The sequence below is a fragment of the Schistocerca americana genome, chromosome 3, assembly GCF_021461395.2.
Source record: "Schistocerca americana isolate TAMUIC-IGC-003095 chromosome 3, iqSchAmer2.1, whole genome shotgun sequence".
Classification (NCBI taxonomy): domain Eukaryota; kingdom Metazoa; phylum Arthropoda; class Insecta; order Orthoptera; family Acrididae; genus Schistocerca; species Schistocerca americana.
In genome coordinates this window covers 330,313,655-330,335,885 of record NC_060121.1, presented here as the reverse complement: position 1 = coordinate 330,335,885, position 22,231 = coordinate 330,313,655, and the positions used below count along the sequence as shown (strand labels likewise).

Genomic DNA, 22,231 nt, shown 5'->3' with positions numbered 1-22,231 from the left:
GGAGGATTTCATGAAGGATGGATCTCATTTCTGGGCAGGATTTTAGGAAGTCGAATCCCTGCTGGAGAGCCACATTCAGAATCTGATCCAGTCCCGGAAAGTATCCTGTCACAAGTGGGGCACTTTTGTGGTTCTTCTGTGGGAGGTTCTGGGTTTGAGAGGATGAGGAAGTGGCTCTGGTTATTCGCTTCTGTACCAGGTCGGGAGGGTAGTTGCGGGATGCGAAAGCTGTTTTCAGGTTGTTGGTGTAATGCTTCAGGGATTCCGGACTGGAGCAGATTCGTTTGCCACGAAGACCTAGCCTGTAGGGAAGGGACCGTTTGATGTGGAATGGGTGGCAGCTGTCGTAATGGAGGTACTGTTGCTTGTTGGTAGGTTTGATGTGGACGGACGTGTGAAGCTGGCCATTGGACAGGTGGAGGTCAACATCAAGGAAAGTGGCATGGGATTTGGAGTAGGAGTAGGACCAGGTAAATCTGATGGAACCAAAGGAGTTGAGGTTGGAGAGGAAATTCTGGAGTTCTTCTTCACTGTGAGTCCAGATCATGAAGATGTCATCAATAAATCTGTACCAAACTTTGGGTTGGCAGGCCTGGGTAACCAAGAAGGCTTCCTCTAAGCGACCCATGAATAGGTTGGCGTACGAAGGGGCCATCCTGGTACCCATGGCTGTTCCCTTTAATTGTTGGTATGTCTGGCCTTCCAAAAGTGAAGAAGTTGTGGGTCAGGATGAAGATATTTAAATATGTCTGCTTGTGTCTGTATATGTGTGGATGGATGTGTGTGTGTGCGAGTGTATACCCGTCCTTTTTTCCCCGCTAAGGTAAGTCTTTCCGCTCCCGGGATTGGAATGACTCCTTTCCCTCTCCCTTAAAACCCACTTCCTTTCGTCTTTCCCTCTCCTTCCCTCTTTCCTGATGAGGCAACAGTTTGTTGCGAAAGCTTGAATTTTGTGTTTGTGTTTGTTTGTGTGTCTATCGATGTGCCAGCGCTTTCGTTTGGTAAGTCACATCATCTTTGTTTTTTATCCTTCATCACTGTGGCTTCATGTGGCAACCCATGTTCATTTTGGACTTCATCTGCTTCATAATGAAACTACTCCGGATTTGATCAATTGCAGTTAGTTTCTCGACCTTCTCACCAACTTTTACTGACAGCACCTTCGTATACACTGGTGGCTCTAATGCCGACCATGGTGTTAGGTGTGCTTTCCTCAGTGGTACCGACCATTTTCAGTATTGGCCTCCAGAATACTGCTAAACATTCACAGCAGAGCTCTTTGCCCTGTATCAGGCCATCTAGAACATTCGGTGACACAAGCTTTTTAATTTTGTCATGTGCTCAGATCCTCTCAGTGCCCTTCAGAGCCTCTGTGTGCTGTACACAGTCCATCTGTTAGTGCAACAGGTGCAAGAAAACTTCCATTTGCTGACTCTTGAGGGAGCTACTGCAGTGTTCGTGTGGGTTCCTGGTCATGTCAGTCTGACAGGAAATGAGGCTTCTGACACTGCTGCTAAGGCCGCAGTCCTCCTACCTCAGCCCGCTAGTTCTTCCATTCCCTCTGATGGTCTCTGTGTTGCTGTCTGTCAGCAGGTAGTGTCACCTCAGTACCACCACTGGTCTTCCCTTCATACGAACAAGCTGTGGGGAATTAAACATCTCCCAGCAGAATGGCTGACCATCTCTCAGCCCTCTCGCTGTGAGATCATTTTAGCTAGGTTGTGTATTGGGCCCTGTCGATTTTGCTATTTGCTATTTGTGAAGTGGTGATTCCCCACGACCTTTGGCGAATTCATTGTCGTTAACCTTTGACAATTCGCCATTTCCTGATACAATGGCCCCCCCCCCCTTTTTTTTTTTAAACCACTTATGTTTGGTATCTGAATTATCAGCCATTTTAGTGAATGACATGCGGGCTGGTAACTGTGTTTTACTTTTTATCTGTCGTATAGTGATATGGCAAAGGACATTTAATCTTTAGTGCAGGACCTTCGCTGTGTCTACAGAGTATTCTGTGGACCTTTCTTTACGAGTCCTTGTTCTTAGCTCACTTTCCTTCTGTCGATTGGGCTCAACATATTTTAAGTTCCTTTACTTCTTGATGATCTAAGGTTATGACATGGGTGCTTATGACTTCGGTTGTTTTTGCACCCTAGAACAAACACACACGTATGAGGGTTATTGTAGGATGGGCCACACAAGTGATTTGTAAGCATTTTTCTTTGTAGACTGACTATTTTCCCAGTATCCTACCAAAGTACCTAGATCTGACAACCTACACAGTCTATGTACCGAGTCAGGTGGCGCATTGGCTAGCACACTGGACTCGCATTCAGGAGGGCTACAGTTCAATCCTGTGTCCGGCCATCCTGATTTAGGTTTTCCGTGATTTCCCTAAATTGCTCCAGACAAATGCCGGGATGGTTCCTTTGAAAGGGCATGGCCGACTTCCTTTCCTAATCTGACGAGACCGATGACCTCGCTGTCTGGTCTCCTCCCCCAAAACAACCCAAACCAACAGCTTATGCAATCATTGCATTTCATGTTCCGATGTGGCCTGTGCTTTCCTCGCATCACCAGGCATATTGTTCTATTTGAGGGATCGGCCTTATAGAATTGTTACAATGTGAGCTCTGCAAATTCTGCATAGAGTCTGATAGGGATTCCATCACACGTTGTAGCCTTGTGTAATTTTAGTTGTTTCTCAGTACCAATTGTGCTGATTGTCTACAAGGGGCATTTGAAAAGTCCCTGCAAAAATAAAAACTACTTACTTGTTTGGGGTAAACCTTTTTTATTTTCCGACATAGTCTCCTTTTACACTTATACAATTCGTCCAATGCAGTTCTAATTTGTTCATCCCTTCCGAATAATAGAAATTGTCCAAGTTTGCAAAATAGCTATTAGTTGCTGCATCACCTCCTGGATTGAATAAAATCTTTGTCCCGATGGCCATTTCTTCAAATTGGGGAACAAATAGTAGTCAGAGGGAGCCAAGTCTGGAGAATAGCAAAAGAGTTGGAACCCTATTTCCATTAATTTTGCTACCACAACTGCTGAAGTGTTTGCTGGTGCATTGTTATTATGGAAAAGAACTTTAATGGTCCAATCGCTGGCGTTTTTCTTGCAGCTCAGTTTTCAAACAGTCCAATAACGATGAATATTATGCACCTGTAATAGTTTTACCCTTTTCCAGATAGTCGATGAGGATTATCCCTTGCGAATCCCAAAAGACTCAGCATAACCGTTCCGGCTGAAGGAATGGTCTTCGCCTTTTTTGATGTAGATTCTCCCTTGGTAACCCATTTTTGAGATTGTTATTTGGTCTTGGGAGTATAGTAATGTATCCATGTTTCATCCACAGTGACAAAATGATGCTTAAAGTCCTGCAGATTCTTCATGAACAGCTGCATACCATCCTTGCAACACTTCACATGATTCCGTTTTTGGTCAAGCGTGAGCAATCGCGGAACCCATCTTGCGGATAGCTGTCTCACGTCCAAATGTTTATGCAGAATATTATGTACCCATTCATTCGAGATGCCCACAGCACTAGCAATCTCACGCACCTGAACTCTTCTGTCATCCATCACCATATCATGGATTTTATCAATGATTTCTGGAGTTGTAACCTCCGCAGGGCATCCAGAAAGTTCAGCATCACTTGTGCCCATATGGCCACTCCAAAAATTTTGAAACCACTTATAAACTGTTCTAATCGAAGGTGCAGAGGCACCATAATGTTTATCAAGCTTCTCTTTAGTCTCCTGGGGCGTTTTGCCTTTCGTAAAGTAATGTTTAATCACCACACAAATCTTACGTTAGTACTTTGGTGGCTCAGGCAATAGTCATTATCAGGATTGACTGGAGGATCGCCTAAGCTAAAAACCCTTGTGTGCATGCAGCAGACAACCTTCTATTTAGCAGGCTCTGGTGTTTAGTGCCAATATGGCCCATGTAGTGGGAACCTCTGGGGACCAACTCTCAACCTCCATTGATAAACCCAGATAAGGCTAAATTATTTTTTGTTTCCATTTTAATAAAACTTTAATTATCACTTAATCATAGTAAAAATTGTATTTATACAGTTGTTTTACATTTTTTATTTCCATAGTTTTTGAAAAATTTCCAGTCCTTCTGGAAGGACCTCAGTCGTATATACACATGCGCTTAATACAATGTCACTAATTTATTACTTTTGTGTGGACGAGTATGAAACAAGATACATTACACTGTCTTGCAGATTTTTTTCTAACATATTTTTTGAAACAGGATCTAGTGGCAAATATGTGACGTAATGTTTCAGTTTATAGTGTCTAAAATCAATTTGTGATTTAAATGCTCATTCTCTTTGCATAGCAACAAGCCAGTTTAATTCCAGAATTGCAGTGACAATTCGACAAAATGCTTTGTGATCCAATTTACCACCATAAGTGTCATGAGGTGTGCTCGTTCACATTGACAAAATGTGTAGTACCGTTTCTTACCCCTGATAGGTACTCTATAGAGTGAAATATTTTGCTCAGCTCTACCAGTTTCACCCATAAACTTGTAGTGGTAAATGACTCTTGGTGGTTGAATTGCTGTCCATCTTTTCTGCTGATGTGAATGTCACATTACTGGACAACTTGCATAGCATCAAAGTTTGTTGACTGTGTCACCATGCTGTCACCATTTGATGAAGCCACTAACATATTGGCTGAACTGTCAGATCTGAAGTCTAATGTCACTGTCTCTGTATCCCCCCCACCCCACCCCTTCTGTAGATCACAACCTGTAATAATTCTGTTGGCTCTTATTGTACCTTTGACCTGAATATTTCTTAGATGCAATCCACATAGTAGATGAAATGAAGTAAATAAATACAATCTGCAAGGTAGCTTTTCCAGCTGATTGACAAATGTCATGACTGCTCTGTAACCAAGGCCATTGTCAGCATATTTTTGTGGAAATATATATTTTTCTGGTAATGTACTAGCATCCTGGTATGGTTCAAGCCATGTCAAATATCGATTACTTGGCCCGCCACACCAAAACTTAATCCTGTATCTTATAGGTTTGGCTTGAATAAACAGCTTTGCCCCATGCTGTACAAAATGTTTTATCTTCACATGTGTACTTATGTTACGGCAAAACACAGAAAGGCAGAAAACAATATATTTGATTTTTGTGTGCTTAAAACTAATGTACTTCTAGAAGAATGTGCTTGAAGAGGCAGTCATTGAGGTTATATTGGGTATGCAAATACCCATATTACTCTTTACTAGATCAATATGACATTCTGAGAGAATATGTGAATAGCTATTTCTGTAATACATACGTACAGAGGGAAGTTATATTTACCCATCAACTAGATGGTCAGGCAGATTATCCACTTTCAGCAAACGAAGTTCTCATACACTCAGAATTATGCTGATTCTACTGTGGGAGCCAAATGTTGTTTTAAACAGTATATACTGTTGTCTTCTGTTGGAAGGTATAATAAAGAAAGTAGTAAAAGAAGTTCAAGGCTCTTCTGCAAAAATCCCTCCTGAAGGACAACAGCTGTATCTTGGCTAATCGACCTCCCTACCCTTTTGTTCTTGCTTTCCAGCATCAAGGGCCACATCAACTTTCCCAACAGGTGAAGCATGTCTCACTGGATAAGTTTCAATTTAAGTAGAAGATATTTGTTGGTTAAGGGATGGGCATAATGGCCCAAATTGGCCCTGATCCGTTCTCCCCTGTGTATGGCCCCTAGATCTACCGGTGACACACAAATAAGTCATATGGGTGAGAGGTGATAAATCTTGCAGTTCATCCAGAGGAGAGGTTAGCAATTTCCTAGTACATGACTCTCACTAGTTAGCCTAACACACCCGTTCTAAGCAGCTTCCAGTGACTCGACAGCAGTTAATGATTTTCAGCCACTTAGAAACAGCAACAAACTCATCCCATCCCTGAGAACAGTATTCACATTGGGGCAGCCTTGTGGTTCTTAAAATATTTACCTGAACACTAAAGAAGTAACTTTTAATTTGCTTTGTTGATTCTGTTTTAATTTCAGAACATATTAAGGTATAAGGGTTGGAAGTTCTTTTTAATATCCACACTAAAAGATTTTAGTTTGTGCTTTAGCAGGAGAGAAACCTGGAATAAAATTTGCAGGTTCCTTGAAGGTAACTTTGTCTTGAATTTTGTCAATATTATCTAGCAGTTTCGTGTAATAATGCCAAAATCTGTGCTAATGTGTGACATGTATCAACAGTGTACACTGCAGTGTAATGGGGAAACTTAAGTGGAACATAATTTTAGAGTTATAATACTTACAATTATAATATGTGCAAGGCACACCACAGCAACTGACTTCATGACGGCAGTTTTTATGTATTGATAATAAAATTTCAAACATTGCTTTAGAGGAAACAGGTAGTTGTGTGGAAATTTGCACTATTGGTGAGAAATTTAAACTATAGTAAAGAGATCTTTTTAAAGATATTGCTATTATGAAGGTGATTGATTACTAAAGGTTGAATGAAAAGATTCAAGTCCCTGAGATGGTTGCTGCAGAGTTAAACCTTTACAAAACCCATTCAACAAAAATTTCTGTGTGAAATTGCCATTTTTTTTTTTTTTTTTACATCTCTGTTTCTGTAAATGCTCACTGTAGACAAATTACTTGGTCAACTTGTGAGCTGTTGCTGTTTTGGTAATAACAAATGACAAATTTTAAAACAAGAGTAATATCACTTCTTACTAATGCCATTAGCAGCATGAGTAATTTGTAAAAATAAATAAGTAAATAAAGGTGAATTTCGCAGGATGAAGTATTTTGAATTGTGGAATTTATTGCTGTAATATTTTCTTCGCTTTTGAGAGAAACACCTTTTGCCGCTGTTTCATTGATTTAGCAAAGATGTTATTGTGCCTACTGGCATAAACATAAGCAAAGTGAAGTATTGTAACCATCAAAGAAATTAACTGCTAATAGGTAAAATATAAAATAAGTCGAACTATACTTTATTAAAAGAAATTACTCACTAGGGGTGATTTGTTGAGATCCATCAATCATATTTGTTCACACTTTTCTTCTTGTTTTTGCTATGTGTGTTATATTTTTGTATAAACAAATGGAAATCACTGGGAAAATACTTAACGTTAGTTTCACAGGCATAAGCCTCCTGCTATGCCTGTACTGTGTAATCCAATTAAAAGTTGTCTCTGTCTGTCACTCAGTCTTGAAGTCGGTTTATTTGTGTGTGTTTTCCAGGATGATGTACACTCATCTGTAAACAAAACCAAAACAGACACAACCTTTTTTAAAGCACTGGAGGAAGCAAGAGATGCTCTTAAAAGATATGTGGAAATAAAAGAGGCTCGCGATGCTAAAGTCAGACCATCCATTGTGAGTAGCTGTGCTTAGTAAGATTAAGATAATCACTTGTTCCTATCTTACATGCTAACGGATTGTTTTTAATTTTAGAAACCACCATCATATATTCGTATCAAAACCAATAAACCAGTTGGTAATGTGCGGCATATGGAAGGTGATGTATCAAACATGACACCTTGTGATTGTGATCCTAAATCTGAGAATCCATGTGGTCCAGATAGTGATTGTCTTAACAGGTGAGTACTCATGGCTACAGTGGTAGAGCCAAATTTTAATTAAAACATTTGGTACATTGATTGTATAAAAAAGACCTTGATGCTGTTGCTACACTGAGAGCCTTTCCTTCAGAACAAGTAAGGTAGTGGTGTCTACATTAGTACCCTGTGAATTACTGTAAAGTGTAGGAAGAGGGATATATTTAACTGAAAAATATATTAAGGTTTCATCTTTCTTCATTCATAGCTGACCATAAAAAGTAGGATTACTTGATATGAGCTGCTGTTTGTCTAATTTTAGCTTCACAGTCAGTGATGCCTAGTAAGCTGACGAATGTTCATAGTACCCACTCCATAAGCCATATGTTGGAGTTTCTTAGGTTTTTGTGAGATGCACATCATCTCTTGCAAAGCACATGACAGTTAAAATTTCTCAACATAGTGGTTACTCAGCCTTCAAGAAATAAACTTGTGATTTTTGCACCCTTCCTTTTGCTAACACTTCATCTCTTCTGTTAGTCTCGTTACATATAGATGGCATATAATAGAGCAATAGACCTTATTAGAGCTTTAGTTGAGGAGAGTAAGACAGCGTTGTAGAATATCTCCAATGTTATTCGGTCAGTACATTGAGCAAGCTGTGAAGGAAACCAGTGAGAAATTTGGAAAGGGATTTAAAATTCAAGGATTAGTGAAATTTTTGATTCTTCGCTGATGACAGAATTACGTCATAGACTGCAAAGGACTTGGAAGATTAATTGGATGGAATAGATAGTGTCTTTAAAAAGAAATTACAAGATGAAAATCACCAAAAGTAAAGTCCACTGAGTACCGCCTGATAACTGATGAGCTATTCTTTCACTCAGGCCACGGAACTGATGTTCCAGGAACTCAAATGTCTGAATAAGACCTCATACTACCCTACCTGTGGTACACTAGCTTGCCAGACCCTGGTGTACTATGGCAGAGCTGTGCTGACAGCACCATCAGTGCTTCTGAATTTCTGAGCTCGGAATCATTGTGACCGTTTCACAGCCTGATTACGTGCCAGCAGCCAGTCTGCCGTTGCATTGCCCATAATGCCTTTAATCCAGATGCACATTACTTTTGACCCTCTTTTGGAAGTTGTATATTTTCTTTCTCCAATATGTGCTTATGTTTTGTTGGCAGGCGAAGCCTGTCACTGTTGTAAATTAGTTTCATTTATGACTACTTTGGAACTATTATATTTGCATGTGACATGTTACACGAGGAGAGGTTCTCAGTGTCCATTTCTTGCACTATGTGATGATATCAGCTGTCAGGAGTTGGAGTATTATACTACAATTTTGTGTTTGTGCATAGGATACTACTCGTTGAATGTTCACCATTGGTGTGCAGAGCTGGTGATCGTTGTGGCAATCAGTGTTTTGAGAAGAGAGAATACCCTGAACTGCAACCATATCTCACTGAAGATCGTGGTTGGGGCCTCAAAACATTGACAGATCTCAAAAAGGGTCAGTGAAAGTGTCTTTTGTTTAACATAACATCCATAAGAAATATGACTAGTTCTTAAACTCATTTCTGCTAACTGATAATGTAATGTGGTTGTAACCTGATTTCCGAGGGATACTTGGGATGATAGTAAAAATATTTCAGAAACCAAATTTTACTGTTTAAGCACAAATTATTTCCTCATAAATGACTGCTCTTGTGTGTTTACCGTTTCCAGGACAGTTTGTTATTGAATATGTTGGTGAAATGATAAATGAGGAAGAATATCGTCGACGAATCCAACGTAAACATGAAGAAAAAGATGAGAACTTTTACTTCCTTATTATAGACAAAGATAGGCTCTTGGATGCTGGACCCAAAGGGAATGTTGCGCGGTTAGTACTATACACACACAATAACATGTACAATAGATGTAAATATGACCAATTTTTTAAAAGAACTCATTAACTCACATATCATCCTTCCTTTAATAATAATAATAATAATAATAATAATAAAACACACTGCGGAGCCTTTCAGCAGTGTACTGTAGAAGTAATGTATTTGCTGACCATATTTGATGTATGAATACAGTAGTCTGTCAACTGACTTGGTGTTAATGGTTTGCCTATTAATGCAATCCATTTGCTTATTTCCCCATACCTCTCACTATCTATTTTGTATTGAATGCAAAAATATTTTATCTGTTAAATATGTGTTTTATAGGTTCATGAATCATTCCTGTCAGCCAAATTGTGAAACTCAAAAATGGACAGTAAATGGTGATACAAGAGTGGGTCTTTTTGCTTTGCAAGATATTCCTGCAAATACGGAATTAACATTTAATTATAATCTGGAGTCAATTGGGACAGACAGGAAACCCTGTATGTGCAGAGCACCAAACTGCAGTGGTTTCATTGGTGTTAAGGCCAATAATAACAAGGTGAGGAAAAAAAACTAAATTATGTCTTTATTGTTCAATAAAGTATTCTATTTTTCCTTTGTTACTAATACCGCCATGAAATGATGTGAAATGTCATTTAGTATTTGTAGCTAACAGACTGGTCTTGAGAAAAGGGCCTTAATTGCTGCTTTTTTACAGATCAGTATGTGCACAAAAAAAAATATTGTCACCAAAATGACACTGCCAGTTCAAGTTACGGAAAACATGATTTCCTGTGGAAGTGCTAAAGTACTCTCTCACGTACACATGGTGAGAGGTGGAATGATCACATTGAGATCACTTTTAATCCATGTGAATTCATTCAGCAACATTAATGCTTGTTTCTTTACAGCACAAAGATCTATTGTCTGACAAATTTCTTTTTATAATTTGCAAATACATAATGTGTGACACTATTAATTTTGCAATAGTCGATAGATGCCTCCGAAATAAGTGGACAGATCATGTCTTTCAGACCGGTATGCAGTATACTGTTTCGTCCAAGCACATCAAAACTCATTACCTACTTCACGATGTGAGGCAACTTTCTGTGTCACCCAATACGACTGAAACAGTTTCTAAGGTCTACATGCCAACAAAGCAAATGGTAGCCTCAGTCAACTGTTGTGCTGTGGGGAAACAAATAGTCCACAAATGCTTATAATTAAAAAACAGATGAATTAAAGCAGTTCATAGAAGGTTATATTGTCCGTACTTGCACTTATGATGAAATGAGAAGCTGTAATGGTATCGGGAATGCGGAATCAACACCGACACCAGTACTCGCAGGATGGCCAGTTTTGCTCCAGAATGGCATGTGCAGGATCTGTGGGCTGAGATATTTCAGTACCACGGCAAGCACAGAGTCAAGACTGATTACTCAATGACAATATTCTTTATTAATGATTGCTTCCATACAGGAGGTCAAAGATTGATCAAAGAGCTAGCCATAGCTAGCAGGAGCTGTATGGGAGTGCTGAGGTGATGGAGTGCTGCCATGATGTAACAGTGGCTGGTGATGTTAGCGATGTGGACTCAGCTCAGTAACCTGTTAGCTTACGGCTGAACTAGTTCATTTGTAGATGGCTGGCAAGGGCATGCAAATGCTCCATGTCAAACTCAAAAGATAATCTCAGACTGGCTGAAGTTTAGGGGATGGCTTCACCTCAATGGTACCAGTTTGAGTGATAGTTTGTCATGGATGAATGACAGCTTGTTCTAAATGTAGAAAAATATTAATTAATGTCGATGAGTAGAGAAAAAGATCTTGTAACATTTGAATACAGGATAAGGGATGCTGCTTGACACAGTAACATCAGTTAAATATGTAAAGCGATATGAAGTGGAATGAGCATGTAAGGTAGCAGGGAAGACAAGGGGTAGACTTCATTTCATTGGAAGAATTTTGGGACAGCATAGCTCATCTATAAGAGAAATGGCATATAGAATGCTGGTGCAAACCATTCTCAAGTACTACTAGATTGTTTGGGATTCCCGCTAGATCAGATTAAAGAAAGAGATCGAAGCGGGTCAGAGGCATGCTGCTACATTTGTTATCGGTAGGTTCAGTCATTACGGAAGTATCACAGAGATGCTTCGTGAAATCAAATGGGAATCCTAGGTGGAAAGATGATGATCTTTTCATGAGGCACTGTCGAGGAAATTCCAAGAACTGACATTTGAGGTTGACTGCAGAATGATCCTAGTGCCCCTGACATACATTTCACGTAAAGACCACGAAGATAAGTTGAAAGGAATTACGGCTCATATGGAGGCTTGTAGACAGTCGTTTTTCCCATGCTCTGTTTGCATGTGAAACAGGAAAGGAAATAGCTAGTGGTGGTACTCTCCGGCATGGACTGTACAGTGGCTTGCAGTTTATGGAATATTGTCATGGAACCAGTAGAAGTTGGAAGTCAAAGTCCTAGTGCAGGTGTTGCTAATGGGTGGATGGAAAGCATTTATATTCACTCCAGCTGGGGGTGTTGTGACAAGAGTCTGCTTCCAGTCGTGTAGTTGCCCAAAGAAGCCCAGCATTGTGCTAAAACATGTAGTAATCCAATCCACTGCTACTGTGGAATACTACATTCCAGAATGCTATGCCTGAATTTTGTACGAGGCTAGCCTGCATACCCCTTTGCTAATTGTGATGGCTTATGGGATACTGACGCCACAGTATCTATACGCTCCAGGACAGACAGGAAATCAGAGATAAACCTGGAAATTTTTTCATACCCGGAAATTTTTTGAATTCTGGGCATTTTTCATTATTTTAGTTTTCAGTTAAATTTTTATAGTTTTGACTGATAAGAACTGATATCTAACACAAAAAATTACTATAGTGTGCTACTGCTACTGCAGCCTAATACTGCAGCAATAAAACATAAACAAGAGACCAAAATAAAACTTTAGTTGCAAAGAGAATGCACCATTTGCAGCAACTAAACAAAAGTGTACACACAAGTATCTGCCGATAGCAAAATATGTTAAAAGGTTTAAAAGAAAGTCTGTTTACATTTATAATAGGTCACAGGGAAACACTGCAAATGGTGGTTTGAGAAGTGTAGTGGTGGTGTGAGAAACATTGTCAAAGTAAATTTTCTTTTAGGTAAGATGAATTGTGTTAAGTGTGAGAATGTGCAACAAATTTCTCAAATCAAGAAGCATTTGAATCTCGTTCTAAACTGAACACTTTAAGGACCAGCCACTTAAAAAAATTTTGGGCCCAGAAGACCAGCCATTTATGCCATTATTTAAAAGTTGCTGGCACATTTGTGTCTGGTGTACCTTAAAGGATATCACGCGATAAAAGAGGTCAAGCTTTAAGGTTAGTTTTCATATTTATTTTAGTTCTTTCATAGGTTACTAATTATGCGATAATGATGGCGTGAAGTATAATTATACTTTTAGAACTGTGCCAGGTGAATTCTTGAGCAGTTTCACACATAATTGGGTTTTCTGTGGATAAGTTGAAGTGAAGTGCTTGACAGAACATTTATTCAGCTAGGTAACCCATGCATGGCAGTGAAATTTATAATTGTGCTTGTCAGAAATATTCAGCTTCTACAGTTTAAGCTGTGCTATTAGGATCCTGCCTAACCACACCCACTGAAAAAAAACAGCTAGCAATTTTTGACAACCAACATTACATGTAAAAGGTTAGCTTTTCTTGTAGCTATACTGTATATATAGTAATTTAAACCATTAACTTCTCCTGTTGGTGTGTTCATGCTACTCAACAGTGATGTTGCTACTGGCTGACTACATCACATGTCCTATGCTCTAAATATCTGCTGCCATTGGCTGGCAAATCATGTGACATGAGCTGTGACTGGCTGATAAAAATGGATTGAAATATTGATGTCAGTGCTTCAGAAGTTACCGTGCTGTATTTGATGGAATTCATGTTTATGTTTCCCTAATACAAAGATATGCAGTGTACATGTTGCCATGCATAAAAGATCTTTCCAAAACGCCCCCTCCCCCCTAAAGTGGTGAGAAGCTCTACACCGCTGTATAAAATCATTATCACTCAAGGATTTGTAAGTTTTATAGCACCAAGAGAAAGTGTATTGTCACTCAACATGGGAAAAAATGTTCTTTCACCCTGGTTATAGTGAATTTTCACCATAGAAAAAGTGTTTTTTCACCTGGGGAAAGAAGTGTATTTTTAACTGGGAAAATACAGGATTTTGTTTTCTTGACCATGTATACACCCTGCACCACAACATTTCATCCCACTTTTGGAGAATGTCAGGCTATTGCTGAACATGTGAGCTACTAAAATAACATGGTATTGTCACATGGTCTGGAACACCAGTTCTGCACTGACGTGCCCATTCAGTGCAGCTATGAACTTTCAAAGTGAAACAAGCATAGTGGTATCAGCTGTATTATTCAGGTTTTTTATTGTCTTCCGTGCCACCCTGTCCCTCCCCTGCCCTCCCTCCTTTCAGTTAAAAAGGATTGTCAGTTAGATGTAGCAGAGGACACATTAGATTGAGGGTCATAGCAAGCCGAAAAGTCTGTCTCGGGTCGTAGCCTCTTGTCGCAGGAAGCCGAAAAGTCTGTCTCGAGATGTCACACAGAGTCCCATTGAACAATACCCCATTGTTTGGTAATTTAGATAGTTCTGTTCCCCTTGAGCTTCCTTGCTCACAAAAGACAGTGATCATTAGGATTGAGTCATATAATAAACACAGCCAGTGAGGACCTACTTTATGAAAATAAGTGGGTGGCCGGTAAGGATACGTAGTTTGCATCCTCCCACATCTGTTTCACGAGAAATACCCCCCTGCGGGCCTGGGGGTTAGAATAGGCCCGAGGTATTCCCGCCTGTTCTAAGGGGTGACTAAAAGGAGTCTCACACCTTTCGGCCTTTGTGTGACGGTCCCCTGTAGGGTTTGACCTCCATATTTCAAAATTTTCCCGAAGAGCGAGCCAATTGGAGAAGGGCGCCTTACATGGTGCATAGAGTCCATCGTGCATTGAGATCTTTAGCCCACTTTCTCATTGTAGCATTGCAGTCCTGCTCATCCTCCATCTCTTGGGTGAGGACACCTTCCTGGGTGCATTTTCCTCCACCCATTATGCAATGTCATTTTCTGTGCCGACAATGACCATGGAATGCTTTGCACCTCATATCCAGTATGGTAGCGAGACCGTTGTGGTGGGGACACCATGTACCCTGTTGATTGTAGCCCCCTAACTACACGGGGATCGCTCTGCTGATGCCTGCGGCGTTAACTCCCCATGTATGCCAAGGAGTAGATGTCCGTCACCCTGGGGCATCGGGACGCCCGGCAATGGCCATCCTGCCAGGTGGCCTTTGCTGTGACTGGGTGGCACCCGTGGGAAGGGCCCTTGGTCGGAGTGGATGGAATCAGGGCGGATGACGCGCAATGAAGCGTACCTCATCATCACTTGTTGGTGATCAAATGCCAGCAGTCTCTAAGCGTCCCAAGTCTCAGTACAATGCAAGGCAGTATGATCCTGATGGGGACTCCTTTGTCTCACTGAAGCATCAGTTTTTTTGTAGAGCATTCAGAGGACAAGTTTGGGGAGGTGGAGGGCTTGTCCAAAATGCAGTCAGGGTCAGTCTTGATAATTCGGCATCCTCTGCCCAGTCATGAGCGTTACTTGCTTCTGATAAGCTGGGGGATGTTTCCATTACCATCACGCCTCATAAGAGCTTAAATATGGTCCAGAGTATTATATTCCACAGGGACCTTCTTTTGCAGTCCGACAATGAGCTGCACACCAACTTAGAACGACGAGCAGTTCGTTTCATCCGGCGTGGGCTTCGGGATCCGAGGGATTATCAGGTTGCCAATGTTGCCTTCATCTTGACCTCCAAGGCTGACTCAGTACCCGAGAAGGTCAAGGTGATGTCTACCACTGTGATGTCAAGCCATATAGCCCTCCCCCAATGCAGTGCTTTAAGTGCTCGATGTTTGGCCAAATGGCTTCCCGCTGTACTAATAGCATCACATGTTGATATTGCGGACGTCCATCCCATCCCAACTCCATGTGCCCCACCTCCCATCTGTGTCAACTGCGGAGAGCATCATTCCCCATACTCACCAGACTGCAGGATTTTACAGTGGGAAAGGAAAATCATGGGATACAAGACCCTACACTGAGGCTAAGAGAAAATTAGAGCACCTACATCCTGTGGCTATGACCTCCCCTTATGCCGCTGCTGTGAGAACAGTTGTAGCCCCATCAGTTTCATGGGTTCCAGTCGGCTGTGAGCTGGAAGACTACACTTGCCCCCTTGATGATGGGGGGCACTTCCCTCCCTGTTGTTGCTCCCACAACCTACCTCGGGAGCACTGCCCCCCCCCCCCCCCCCCCCCCCCCAAACCATTGGAGACACCAGTCCTCACTTCTCAGCCAGAGAAGCGTATGTTTTCTTCAGCTCCTCTCACTACGAAGGGGCCACTCCCTTCCCAGGTGTCTGCTAATGGAAGAGATGACACCCACCATTGGCTGAAGTGTCCAAAACCAGCTGGTCGTAGGGCTAAACGATCATCGTCTGCCCTTGGGACAGAATCAGTGAAGCTCTCTAAGCCAGAGAAACCCAAGGATCAGCAAGAGAAATCCAGAAAGAAGACCCCGAATACCATGGCAATTGCAGTGGCACCCACACTGCTGCTGTCTACAAGCTCTGTGCATGAGGATGAGGTGAAGATTATGGTGTCTGCTGAGGCCCTAGATCTCGCCAGACCCTGAGACACAATGGATATAGCCTGTTCAGGAAATATGTCAGTGGCATCAGGTGGCCCTGAAGTGTAGACCGCCTCATTGAGTGTTTCATAACATCCCAGTCTCACAATCACTTCTTCCTCCAGTGGAATTGTTTCATTTTTTTCAACCACCTGGCTGAGCTATGGCAACTGTTAAGCATTACACCTGCTTTCTGCATGGCCCTCCAGGAAACCTGGTTCCTGGCAATGTGGTCCCCTGCCCTTCACAGCTGCAGGGGATATTACAGGAACTGTGGCGAATATAATAGTGTGTCAGGTGGAGTTTGCATGTATGTCCTGAACTCGATATGTAGGAACTTGTGCCCGTTCAAACCCCTCTTGAAGCTGTGGCTGTCAGGATATGGACGGCGCAGGAAATAACTGTCTGCAATGTATATTTCCCTCCAGATGGTGCAGTACCCCTGAACGCATTGGCTGCAGTGATTGATCAACTCCATAAACCTTTCCTACTATTGGGAGATTTTAACGCCCATAACCCCTTGTGGCGTAGCACCACGCTTACTGGCCGTGGCAGAGGTGTCAAAAATTTACTGTCCCAACTTGACCTCTGCCTCTTAAATACTGGGGCTGCCACACATTTCAGTGTGGCTCATGGTAGTTACTCGGCCATTGATTTATCAATTTGCAGCCCAGGACTTCTCCAATCTATCCACTGGACAGCACATAACAACCTGTGTGGTAGTGACCACTTCGCCATCTTCCTGTCACTCCCCCAGCGTCATGCCCACAGACACCTACCCAGATGGGCTTTAAACAAGGCAGACTGGGTAGCCTTCACATCAGCTGTCACCGTTGACTCTCCCCCACATTGTGCCATCTATATTGTGATTGAGCAGGTCACTACAACAATCGTTTCTGTGGCAGAAAATGTGGTCCCTCATTCTCAAGGGTGCCCCCGGTGAAAGGCAGTCCCTTGGTGGTCAAAGGATGTCACTGAGGCAATTAAAGAGTGTCTGCAAGCTCTACAGTGGCATAAGTGGCACCCTTCCATAGAGCACCTAATAGCCTCTAAGCAGCTCCGTGCTCACGTCCACCTGCTCATAAAACGACAGAAACAGGAGTTTTGGGAGAGGTATGTGTCAACCATTGGGTGCGATACTTCACCTTCCCAAGTCTGGACGAAGATCAGATGTCTTTTTGGGTACCAGACCTCAACAGGTGTCCATGGCATTAACATCAGCGGCGTGCTCTCTACCGACACGGATGCGATAGCTGAGCACTTTGCTGAGCACTATGCTTGAGCCTCTGCATCAGAGAACTACCCCCATCCTTTCGCACACTCAAACGGATGGAAAGGCAAGTCCTGTCATTCACTACATGCCACAGTGAACCATATAACACCTCCTTTACAGTGTAGGAGCTCCTCAGCGCCCTCGCACATTGCCCCGATACAGCTCCTTGGCCGGATTGGATCTGCAGCCAGATGTTTCAAGATCTCTCATTTGACTACAAGCAACATCTCCTTGTCATCTACAACTGGATCTGGTGCGATGGCGTCTTTCCATCGCAGTGGTGGGAGGGCACCATCATTCCAGTGCTGAAACCCGGTAAAAATCTGCTTGATGTGGATAGCTATCGGCCCATCAGCCTCACCAACATTCTCTGTAAGCTGCTGGAACGTATGGTGTGTCGGCATTTGGGTTGGGTCCTGGAGTCATGTGGCGTATGGGCTCCATGTCAGGATGGCTTCCAACAGGGTCGCTCTACAGCTGATAATCTTGTGTCCCTCAAGCCTGCCATCCAAACAGCCCTTTCCAGACACCAACATGTGGTTACCGTCTTTTTTGACTTGCGTAAAGTGTACGACACGAACTTTCAACATGATACCCATGCTGTATTGTATGAGTGGGGTCTCTGGAACCCGCTCCCAATTTTTATCCAAAACTTCCTGTCGCTCCGTACGTCCCGTGTCCAAGTTGGTGCCTCCCATAGTTCCCACGTATTCAGGAGAATGGTGTTCCGCAGGGCTCTGTATTAATTGTATCTCTATTGTTTGTGACCATTAACATCCCAGCAGCAGCTGTAGGGCTGTTGGTCCCCCTTCTCTGTATGTGGATGACTTCTGCATTTCGTATTGCTCCTCCAGTATTGGTGTTGCTGAGTGGCGCTTATAGGGAGCCATTCACAAGGTGCAGTCATGGGCTCTAGCTTATGGCTTCCAGTTTTCAGCCACGAAGTCATATGTCGTGCACTTCTGTTGACATCATACTGTTCATCCAGAATCAGAAAGTTATCTTAATGATGATCCACTCACTGTAATGGAGATATATCGATTCTTAGGATTGTGTTCTGACACCAGATTGACTTCGCTACCTCACCTTCGTTAGCTTAAGTAAATGTGTTGGCAGCACCTCAGTGCCCTCCCACGCCTGAGCAACACCAACTGGGGTGCAGGTCACTCTACGCTGCTGCAGCTCTACAGAGCCATTGTTCAATCCCGCCTTGACTATGGGAGTCTGGTTTATGGTGCCCTCAGCGTTGCGTGTACTCAATGCAGTGCATTCACATAGCAATGGGAACTTTTAGAACAAGTCCAGTGACCAGTGCCCTGGTGGAGGCCAGAGTCCCTCCATTTCGGATGCGATGTGCATAACTGCTCACCATTTGTGTTGCACCCATTTGTAGTTCTCCTGAGAATCCGAATTACCGTCTACTTTTCCCACCTGCGGCAGTTCATCTCCCGCATCGACAGGCCAGGTTAGGCTCAAGGTTGCGGTTTGCGTGCAATCCCTTCTCTCCGAACTGGAGTCCTTCCCTCTACCACCTCTATTCGAAGTCCATTCACGTACACCTCCATGGTGTACATCTCGGCCACAGCTTCATCTGGACCTCCTGCATGGCCCTAAGGACTCCGTTAACCCCGCCGCTCTCCATTGTCACTTCCTCTCGATTCTTGACGTGTTTTGGGGCTCTGAAGTTGTTTACAGCGACAGCTTGATGGCTGATGGTAATGTTGGCTTCGCCTATGCCCACAGAGGCCATATTGAATAACATTCGTCGCCTGCTGGCTGCAGTGTATTCATTGCAGAGCTTGTGGGCATATCTCATGCACTTCAGTACATCCGTTCGTGTTCTGGTGAGTCGTTTCTTCTCTGTTCTTACTCCCTGAGCAGCTTACAAGCTATCGACCAGTGCTACCATCGCATCCTTTGGTAGTGAACATGTAGGAGTCCATATCTGCCCTGGAATGGTCCAGTCGTTCAGTGGTGTTTGTGTGGACCCCAGGACATGTCAGAATCACCTGCATTCTGTCTTAGCATAACAGTATGCACAACAAACTGCATGTCATTAAGGAGACTGCGAATGTGTGGAAGTCTTCCTGCAGGCTTGTCGCTGATAATCAGTTGTCCCCTGTCGGCTCTGCATTGGCCATACGTGGCTCACACATGGTTACCTCCTCCGTCACGAGGACCCACCTCAGTGTCGCTGTGGCTCCCAAATGACGGTCGTCCACCTGTTGGTGGATTGCCCACTTTTAGGTGCTCTGTGGTGGACTTTCATCTTTTCAACTTTCCAACAATGCCTCAACAGCAGCTTTAGTTTTACGTTTTATTTGTGTGTGTGGGTTTTATCATTTGATCTGAGTTTTAGCGCATGTCCTTTGCCCCTCTTTGTCCTCCACCCTAGGACTTTTAGGATGTAGGTTTTAATGTTTTGCAGAGTTTCTGGCTTCTCCTTTTTTATTCTCATGGCCAGCCAGCCATGGTAATCTGCTTTCTTGTTTTTAATCTCCTCTCCCTGTTTCTTGCGTTTGTCTGTGGTTTTCTTGTCCCGTTTTGTCCATTGTAGTGTTTGTTGTCCTTCTATTGTTCTTCCTGTCTCTTGTTATTGCGCCATATGTCTTCTTTGTTTTCTTCTTTCCCTTGGGTAAGTGTTCTACTGGGAACAAGGGACCGATGACTTCGCTGTTTGGTCTCTTTCCCCCCCTTTTAAACCAACCAATCCACGAGAAATAGTCATATCTCATATGTCCCTATGAGAATTTGGACCACCTGGCAGGGAAATATCATACCTGCTCCCTCCACATTGGTGCAGCTCTTCTGCTGTCATCTTAATTATAGATCACTGCTTTCTTTCTGCCCCACCCTGGAAGGAACATGTGCAAAAATCACTGCCCACCAAAACCATTCAACTACATCTCTCTCTCTCTCTCTCTCTCTCTCTCTCTCTCTCTCTCTCCAGTGCTACACTACATGCCAGCTGTAGGTTACTTTCTTTTCTAGTGTTTCATATAAATCTAAAACATGCATAATTACACTGAAATATATGGAATAGGCCTTGTGTCAACAGTCTGCAAAAGGGGGGGGGGGGGGGCGCCAATACCGAGCAGGAGCTGAGATAGGCCTGTTTGTACATCTGAAAGATGATATCTGTTCAGATTTCACGTCAGTTGCATAAAAGTGGTGCTAGTAGCACCACTATGATGAGGCAAATAAGATTTGCTTTAAATACATTCTGTAACATTTTTGGGCATTAGTTACCTTTGAGACTGGACATAGGGAGTTGATGTTAGTCAAGAATGTCTTTAAGGCGAAATTATCAACACCTCTCTGAGTTTGCATGAGTTCGTGTAATAAGGCTACAAGAAGCTGGATGTTGCTTCTGTGATTCTTCAGAAAGACTTGTCAGGAATTTAGCCACTGTGCACGAGCTGCCTGTGATCGTCACGAGAATGTACAGTTACTAGAAGGCCAGACTCTGGACGGCCATGTGGCATACCGAGAGGGAAGACCATTGTATTTTGCATTTGGCTCTTGCGCATTGTACTGTATCTGTAGCAGCAATATCAGCAGTGCTTGACATCACAGTGGCACGCCAAACTGTTATAAACTGGTTATTTCAAGCACAGCTCCAAGCCAGATGTTCTGTAATGTCAGGGTGTATACAACCCGGGACAACCGGGAGATCCGGGAAAAACCCGGGAATTTTTTAGAATTCCGGGAAGTTTTCATTGTTTTTGTTTTCAGTTAAATTTTTGTAATATTGAGTGGCAAGAACCGATACTCTAACAAAGGATATTACTGTATACCGCTATTTCAGAATAATACTACAAGAGTAAAACATGAACGAGAGAAAAAACGAAAATAAAACTTAAATTGCAAAGGAAATGCGCCATATACAGCAACAAAACACAGTGCTCATACAAGCTTCTGCCAACAGCAAAATGTGTCAAAGGCTTTAGGAAGACTATGCAATGTTCCGTAACAACAAATTGCCTCCGATGAACGTTACGTCACAACTGTTTACATTAGATTCGTTTTCGCAGTTACAAGCGGGATCATGCGCATGTGCAGTTGACTAGTACCTTCTCCCACTTCTGGCTTCAGAAATGTGGCTGTTGGCTGTGTAAGCAATTGCAGCAAGTGGCTGTATGCTACCGGGAAAAATTTTACTGGAGCGCCCAAGCTGCCAAATTCTTGCATGCGCAGCATGCCCAGTTCTAGAAGGTGGGTGGGGGGCAAATTCATACTATTGAGGGAAAAAACCTTGTTTCACAATGAGACTAGCATCCAGCGCACGTTAGTCTATCGATTATTCATTTGATATATCTAAAAACAATGATGATGTGACTTACCAAATGAAAGTGCTGGCAGGTCGACAGACACACAAACGAACACAAACATACACACAAAATTCAAGCTTTCGCAACAAACTGTTGCCTCATCAGGAAAGAGGGAAGGAGAGGGAAAGACGAAAGGATGTGGGTTTTAAGGGAGAGGGTAAGGAGTCATTCCAATCCCGGGAGCAGAAAGACTTACCTTAGGGGGAAAAAAGGACGGGTATACACTCGCACACACACACACATATCCATCCACTCATATACAGACACAAGCAGACATTTAAAGACAAAGAGTTTGGGCAGAAATGTCAGTCGAGGCAGAAGTGCAGAGGCAAAGATGTTGTTGAATGACAGGTGAGGTATAAGTGGCGGCAACTTGAAATTAGCGGAGATTGAGGC

The 22,231-nt window shown here is 42.7% G+C and overlaps 1 protein-coding gene across 2 annotated transcripts in view; it reads left to right on the top strand.

The window, feature by feature from the left end:
• The window catches only part of LOC124605291 (histone-lysine N-methyltransferase NSD3), a 135,158-nt gene that overhangs the window by 82,051 nt on the left and 30,876 nt on the right, over positions 1 to 22,231 (top strand). For both annotated transcript variants that reach the window (XM_047136872.1, XM_047136871.1), the window contains exons 12-16: positions 7,250 to 7,384; positions 7,463 to 7,608; positions 8,932 to 9,083; positions 9,299 to 9,455; positions 9,787 to 10,003. In XM_047136872.1, the coding sequence (XP_046992828.1) occupies positions 7,250 to 7,384; positions 7,463 to 7,608; positions 8,932 to 9,083; positions 9,299 to 9,455; positions 9,787 to 10,003 (807 nt within the window). The remainder of the gene's footprint in view (positions 1 to 7,249; positions 7,385 to 7,462; positions 7,609 to 8,931; positions 9,084 to 9,298; positions 9,456 to 9,786; positions 10,004 to 22,231) is intronic.